This window comes from Nomascus leucogenys, chromosome 22a (genome assembly GCF_006542625.1).
Source record: "Nomascus leucogenys isolate Asia chromosome 22a, Asia_NLE_v1, whole genome shotgun sequence".
NCBI lineage: Eukaryota > Metazoa > Chordata > Mammalia > Primates > Hylobatidae > Nomascus > Nomascus leucogenys.
Genome location: NC_044402.1, coordinates 29,936,321 through 29,944,628, shown reverse-complemented (window position 1 = coordinate 29,944,628; position 8,308 = coordinate 29,936,321). Strand labels below are relative to the sequence as shown.

Here is an 8,308-nt window from a genome sequence, read left to right as displayed (position 1 = left end):
AGCTTTTCAAATATATAGAGCACAGACAGTATGTATGAAAAAAATCTTGATTTTTGCGGCATATTGAGGCACTGTTATGGAAAGTAAACTTCTAGAGGTTGAGCACTACTTAGAAATATAGTCATTCTCATTACTTAGATTATCAGCAGTAACCAATAAATAGACAACCTCATTGTGTTTCAGGTCAATTGATCCGATCAAGTTGATTTCTTGCAGGAATCTGTGCCATCCAAATTGCTTGATCCAGTGAATCTGCTAGGAAAGGTCTCTGAGGCCCCCGTCTACTGACTGCATGACAAACCCTAAAGGAAATGCCAGTCGTGATGGCCCGGGACCTGGAGGAAACAGCATCATCCTCAGAAGAAGAGGAGGTCATAAGTCAAGAGTAAGTAATAGCAAGCCTGCCTTTGACCTGTGCTTTATACTCTTTCACTTATATACTCTTATATACTCTTTTACTATATACTCTTCTCTTTTACTTGTATACTCTTTTATCTAGTGTCATTCCTTGGGGATTATCTAACTCTGGTTTTAGCTTCTATCCATAATGTCATTTAAGGTCTTGTTACTCAGTCCCTATCAGCTAAGAAATGAGATAAGGCTCTCTTTCTGGGCTCATAAGTGAACATCAGCTCTAGATGTTGTAAAATGCAAGTAGTAGCTCTTGTTGAACTCTTGCTCAGAGCTCCCAACAGAAGATTTTGAAATGTTTAAGTATTGAAGAAAAGCATGTCCAAACTCTATGACATTAGTTACGTTTGCTAATTTTCTCAAAAGCCTTTACAATGATAAAATGGTGGTAATATAGAGAGGTCAGGTAACTTACCATAGTAACTCTGAGGCAGGATATTAGAGTTCTATAGCCTGTGCTGTGTCCATTGACCCACATTGCTTTCCTGAGTTCTTTTACTTAAGAGTCCAATTTCATGATTACTGGATCATCACAATAAGAATGAATAATAGCCAGGCGTGTTGGCTTATGCCTGTAATCCCAGCACTTTGGGTAGCCGAGGTGAGTGGATCACCTGAGGTCAGGAGTTCAAGACCATCCTGGCCAACATGGTGAAACCCCATCTCTACTAAAAAAACAAAAATTAGCTGGGCGTGGTGGTGGGTATCTGTAATCTCAGCTACCCGGGAGGCTGAGGCAGGAGAATGGCTTGAACCTGGGAGGTGGAGGTTGCAGTGAGCTGAGATCGCACCATTGCACTCCAGCCTGGGCGACAAGAGTGAACCTCTATCTCAAAAAAAAAAAAAAAAAAAAAAAAGAATGATAATGATAAATACAGCTACTACAGATTTTGATAAAGGCTTTATCTCATATCTTATATCTTTTTAAATCTGAAGGTGTTACTATTTTCATTTTTTTAAACTCAGTCTTATTGGGAAATTTCCTCAGTGACCCATAGAGAGTAAGTGATGCATTGAGATTTGGACTTGGCTTTTCTGGATTTTGATCACTTTGCTTTTTTGCCTCCTTTAGTTATTACTTGACACAGAGTAAAGACAGAATCTGGTTTAAAGGTAAAATTCATTTTTAAGATTCTCCCTGAGTCCTTTTGGATTTGTGTGTGCTGTGTAACCTGAAAAATAGAGATAATTTCTCCCAGGCTATTTTGTAGGGGGTCTGGTTAGACTCAAATAGAATAATGTATGTGAAATTACTTTGTAAGTGCTATACAAATGTGAGGCATTATTCTTACTGGCTTTAATATTGAATTTATGGTGGGCTTCTTATAAGATAGAAGATTACTTGTAATTTGAAAAAAATTGTTGAAGCATTAAGAAAGCTTTGAGGAAACGTTTCTTATCACTGTTAGGTCATAGAAACTAATAGAGATTTGAAAGTATATTTGGGTCATTCTTGTTCAGGATAATTAAATGGATAATTCCCTCTGGTTACTTTCCCTTCTTCTGACTTTTTGCTTTCAGTGTGCTGCCTCTTACCCATTCCATAAAACTTTTAACTTCTGCTGCAAGTATCAGTCTTTCCCTTTTTAAAGGTTGTTCTTTTACTCCATTACTGTCTCTCTTATTAGTGGGTTTACAGATTGGGCCTGACAAATGTTACATTGAACTATATGAAACTGCCATTTTGGTAGGTCAGAAACAGTCAAATACTGACGATTGCAGATAGTTTGACCTAATATTATAGTAGGTACTTAGTAAATTCTTGCTGACTGAATAACAAAATGAAGGAATAAATGAAGGCTTTATACCTAAATTACCTTAGATCAGAGTCGTTAACTTTTTTATGCCATGGATTCCTTACCAGAATAATATTTTTAAGGCTTAAAATAAAATATATATCATTACAAAGAGTACTAATTACATTCAAATGCAGTTATTAAAACACATTGGTAACATAGTAATATGTGCTGTTTTACTAATACATTAAATAATAAGATCATTTAAAATCTGGGAAAGTTAAATTTTGTTTTCTAAAGACAACAACATGAAGACTGTTTTTGTTTAGTTTGTGTAAGATCAGTACACTGGGAAGGTGGTCTTTGATTAACAATCGTAGGTGGGGGGTACTGGGAAGCAGCATAGATGTCTGGGTTGCCAATGTGAGGTGTCATCATTTAGTGACTGAATGATTATTAGGAGGAGAGTTGCCCGATTGTTGTCCAACCTCATCACACTGGCATTTAGATAGAAAGACCATGATCACATGTGATCTAGGGGTGAGTCTTAAACTACTATAACTTAGAAGTAGTGACAAATGTAATACCTGTAATTGGCCAGGTGCAGTGGCTCACGCCTGTAATCCCAGCACTTTGGGAGGCCGAGGTGGGCAGATCACTTGCAGTCAGGAGTTTGAGACCAGGCTGGCCAATATGGTGAAACCCTGTCTCTACTAAAATACAAAAATTAGCCGGGTGTTGTTGCGGGTAATCCCAGCTACTCGGGAGGCTGAGGCAGGAGAATCGCTTGAACCTGGAATGCAGAGGTTGAGTGAGCCGAGATTGTGCCACTGTGCTCCAGCCTGGGAGACAGAGTGAGACTCCGTCTCAAACAAAACAAAACAAAAAAACTGCTGTAATTTTAGATACCGTCAAAGGCACAGATAATGCTAATATTACTATGGTTCGTTGCCTATATTCATAATTAAGAAATACTGAATTTCTAGTAAAAGTTAGTGAAAATAAAGGTATAATTTTCCCTCCGCTCCCATCCAAATTTATGGACCACTTCTTCCTTTCAGACTCTACTGTTGATTTTTAACTGTTAATCTTGTTTCATCAGCTTATGTCTTGTCTATCAGACACTTACTTTTTACATTAGGAAGCTTAAATCAATCTTGTTCACACCTGAAGCAGCAGGCTTACATTTTAAAAGTTGATTTAGAAGTTTGAAGGCCATAAATCATCTGAAGATGTTGACTTGATCCAAAGATGTATATCCATGGACATCTGTTAGATCTGCTCAGATACCTAGGCTGTGTTAAAGTATTAATTCCTTGCAATCCTGGACTTCAGGAATAGAAACTGTCCAGGCAGTCTTCTTTTGCATGGTATTATTTCAAATAGAAAATGTAAAGAGGCTATTTTTCTATATTTTGCTTGGAGATCCCAAATAGAACTCTGTATGCAGACATAGAAACTTTCATATAAGAACGTGATGTAAGATTTCTTTGGTCACTGAAAAAATGTCAACTTTAATTGCTATTGTAAAAGGCTGGCTTTATATCAGTTAAAAAGATCATTAACAATCAATTATAAAGTGGGTGCTATAGGAGTTCAGAGAAGGAGGTATAATGGGCTGAAGGAGCTGGGGAAGGCTGCCTGAAGGTGGTGAGACTTCAGGTAGGCCTTGGAGAGAGGGCTTAGATAAACAGAGAAGTGGGGAAGGCATTTCTAATAGGGGTAGTGGTATGAAGACAGCCTAGAAGCAAGAATGCAAAAGCTGCTTACAGCTCCATCTTTGAGTTATGTAGGCTGGGTCCCAGGAGATAATGATGTCTATTTCTCATGAAATTACTCCCGGAAAACCAAAATGTTTTTAGGCTTTCAATAAAGTGAATCATAAAACTGATCTGCTTCAGTAATTATTCAAATCATTTGTTTTTCCATGCCTATAAAAGTGGATTTTAATATATACCAGTTTCTGATGTGAATGAAAATGTAGAGTCCCAATTTTCAGTTTCCTAATCATTCTGAATTTTTTCCTTTTAGCACCACTTGGTGGGAATATGTTTTTCATGACAATTTTGCATATTCCTTAAGTGTTTTTTTTTTTAGCTGACCTTACTGTTTACTCTCTCTTTTATCTTTCCATAGGTTGGAAGTGAAAAGATTTCTCTGTTAGAGACTTGGCTTTCTACAGATAGTACAGTTAGGGCCTGGGCTATTCTCAGCTGTGTATCTGTTGATTGTGCTCCCCTTGTCAGGCATTTTTAAATTGGAGCAGCAATCCATTGTTTATAAATGCTAAGGCATAGTGGTGCCAGCTGGTAGCTAGTGCTAGATTGACAGAGAACTTTGGATAGTTTCCAGAGTTCCTGTCTGAGACTTTGTAGTTTAGGCTGCCTGTTTTTTTCTGTACTTGCTGATTTAGAAATATAGTGGAAAAATTAAGGTTGGAAGAGATCATAGGAATCACCTGGCTTCATGCCCACATTTTACAGGTGTTAAAGATGAAGAAGCAAGCAAGCTACAAAAAAATCCTTCCTGCTAAAAAAGGTACCCTATCAGCACCGTTTCTCACAAGTGGGTACTGTCACCAAGTCAAAGAACAAGAACAATAAGCATCCACATGCCATTTCTAGAAAATGGGGAATAAACTAGGTATGCTGTTCTTTGCTTTCTTCACTAGAAAGCAGTTGGCAGCTTGTCCCACGTCTAAAGACTGCCTCGCTCCTAAGATTGGGAGCCTTACAGACTGTGCATTCAGAGTGTAGATCTTTTTATGTTTTTTTTTTTCTTTTATTGAGACAGAGTCTTGCTCTGTTGCCAGGCTGGAATGTAGTGGCGCGATCTTGGCTCACTGCAACCTCTGCCTCCCAGGTTCAACTGATTCTCCTGCCTCAGCCTCCCGAGTAGCTGGGACTACAGGTGCGTGCCACCACACCCAGCTAATTTTTGTATTTTTAGTAGAGATGGGGTTTCACCATGTTGGCCAGGATGGTCTCAATCTCTTGACCTCGTGATCTGCCTGCCTCGGCCTCCCAAAGTGCTGGGATTACAGGCGTGAGCCACCGTGTCTGGCCCGAGTGTGGATCTTTTTAAAGTTGGATTGGGAGGGGCTGACTTGGCCCCGAGATTTGTGGTATGACCTTTGTTAAGGGATGTGGTTATGTGAGTTTTTAAGAGTCGAGTGAATCTTGGCCAAGTGGATTGTATTGCATTTAAGGAATTATCAGCTTAAGTTCCCAAATAATTGAATTCAAGGTATCCAATATATAGAACTTTGCTGAAATGCAATTAGGGAGGCAAACAGTAGAAAGAATACAGATGTTGGGTTCAAATACCTCATCCCTTACTTAACCGGCTGTATGACCTTAGGCAGGTTACTTAACCTTTCTGAGACAGTTTTTCTGCAGTTCATAGTATGGGCAGGGGGATTAAGTGAGATGTGAAAGCTCTTAGTTTAAATCCTGGCACATGGTAGGGACTCAGTTCATTTAATTTTATTTCTCTTCCTACCTCCCTGCCCTAATGAGGGTGAAGGTTTTTCTAATCTGTGAGTAAATATTCATCAGCCTAAAATTAAGCTGAGATTTCCTGAGGATAGGGAAAGAGAATAAAGTCAGAGGTCTTTTTCTCTCCTGTGGTTTTATACTGGAGGAAAATATATATTGTTCCATTTAGCATCGGCTTCCTTTAAAATACGTGATTTTAATTGGGATACTTGTATTAATTTAGAGTTCCTGGTTCAGAGTCTTAGGATGCATCATCAAATTGGCTTGAAAATGGACTATAGCACGTAAAAGGAGTATGTAAATTATTGTGAACTCATCAGTTAGGTTCTTTATGTGTGCGAAGGATTACAACATAATCCAAATGGTCCTAAGTAATAAAGAGAATATGTTCACTCATATTCAGGCATATCTTCATTCTGAAAATCCCACTTTATCTCTTCAGTCAACCTCCCACTGACTTTCTCCTTCACCAACAGCTACAGGCTCTTCTTTCAAGGTGACAAAATGGTTGTTGCCCTTCCAGACTTCTCATTCTCATCCTATGCCATCAAGAGGAAGACAGGCTATCATCTGTAGCCATTATAGAAGAGAAAGAAACCATCGCTTTCTCACAGAGTCCAGAACATGTCTCCTTAAACTCATGGGCTCCAATTGGTTTATGTGCCTATCTCTGAACCACTAACTATACTGAATGGTGAAATATCTTGATTGGCTGAAACCAATCAAGGCCTATCCCTGGCCCAGGGATAGAGTTAATTTTAAACACACAGCTAAGAATGAGAGATGTGATTTCCCACAGGATATTTGGGATTTGTATTCCAGAAGGAAGGGGAAACTTGCTAAGCAACAAACCATAGTAATCTGCATCAGCAGTTCAGGTTTTGAGTTGTAAATTAATGAAGGCTTTGTTGTCGTTATAGGGATCATCCATGCATCATGTGGACTGGAGGCTGCAGGAGAATTCCAGTTTTGGTATTCCATGCTGACGCTATTCTTACAAAGGACAACAATATTAGAGTAATTGGAGGTGGGTATAACCTCTCCCACAGAGGACGGAGCTGGGCATGGCCCGGACATCCTTGTCTTAAAGAAGTTGATATGACATATATATAGGGAAAGGGCCTTGGCCATGAGAAAAATCAATTGAGTTGTTATACTTCAAATATTATAATTTCTTAAATTGTTTTCTGCTTATGTTTTTCCTCTGATTTTTTTTCCAGAATAATGTGTACATGTGTTTATTTTTTTTTAAGTGGTAAAATACACATAACAAAATTTACCATTTTAACCCTTTTAGAGTGTACAAGTCATTGTTGTTTAGTACATTTACAGTTATGTGCAACCGTCACCACTGTCTAGTTCCAGAACATTTTCATCATCCCCAAAGTACAGCCGATACCCATTAAGCAGGTATCCCCAGCCCCCATACCACCAGTCCCTGGCAACCACTCATCTGTTTTCTGTTTTTATAGATTCCCATATTCTGGATGTTTTATATAAATGGAGTCATGTGATATGCAGCCTTTTTTGGTGGGCTTCTTTTCACTTAGCATAATGTTTTCGAGGTTCATCCATGTTGCAGTATATATCAGTCTTTCATTCCTTTTTATAGCTGAATAACATTCCATTGTATATGCTAATGAATGCATTCCAATGATACACCACATTTTGTTTATTCAGTCATCAGTTGATGTACTTTTTTTTGTTTCCACCTTGTTTTTTTAATTTTATTTTTAAAATTTATTTATTTTTTAGATACAGGATCTCACTGTGTTGCCTATGTTGGTCTCAAGCTCCTGGCCGTAAGCAATCCTGCCTTGGTTACATGCATAATCCACTGTACCTGGCCTGTTTCCACCTTTTGTCTGTTGTGAATTGTGCTGCTATGAATGTTCATGGAAAAGTCGTTTGGACACTTATCTTCAGTTCTTTGGGGTATACCTAGGAATGGAATTGCTAGGCCATATGGTAATTCTGTGTTTAACTTATTCCATATCAAACTGTTTTCCATAGCAGCTGTACCGTTTTACATGCCCATCAACAATGTATAGGGGTTCCAGTTTCTCCACATCCTCACTAACATTTGTTATTTTCTGTTTCTTAGATTATAGCCATACCAGTGAATGTGATGTGGTATCTGGCTGTGGTTTTGATTTGCATTTCCCTAATGAGTAATTTGAATATCTTTTTATGTATTTTTTGGCCACTTGTGTATTTTCTTTGGAGAAAGGCCTCTTCAAATCCTTTGTACATTTTAAAAATTGGGTTGTCTTTATTGTTGTTGAATTATAAGAGTTTTATGTGTTATGGATATTAGACAAGATATATGATTTACAAATATTCTTACTCTTTGAATTGTCTTTCATTCTCTGGTTAGTGTTCTTTCATGAGCAAAAGTTTTTTGTTTTGATGACATCCAGTTTATGTAATTTTTCTTTTGTTGCTTATATTCTTTGTGTCATATCTAAGAAACCATTGCGTAACCCAAGGTCATGATCCCTCTGCTTTTTTCTAAGAGTTTTATAGGTTAAGCTCTTATATTTAGGGCTCAATAGTCTTTGATCCATTTTGAGTTAAATTTTTCATATAGGGTTATGTAAGGGTTCACCTTCATTCTTTTGCATTTGGATATCCAGTTGTCTCAGCAAAATTAGTGGAAGAGAC

General features: G+C 38.0%; 1 protein-coding gene across 6 annotated transcripts in view; it reads left to right on the top strand.

Annotated features, from left to right (window-relative positions):
* TTLL5 (tubulin tyrosine ligase like 5) overlaps positions 1–8,308 on the top strand; it is a 297,166-nt gene that overhangs the window by 1,650 nt on the left and 287,208 nt on the right. For all 6 annotated transcript variants that reach the window (XM_003260781.3, XM_030803999.1, XM_030803998.1 and 3 more), the window contains exons 2-3: positions 217–385; positions 6,565–6,671. In XM_003260781.3, coding sequence (XP_003260829.2) covers positions 312–385; positions 6,565–6,671 — 181 coding nt within the window. In that variant the 5' untranslated portion in view covers positions 217–311. The remainder of the gene's footprint in view (positions 1–216; positions 386–6,564; positions 6,672–8,308) is intronic.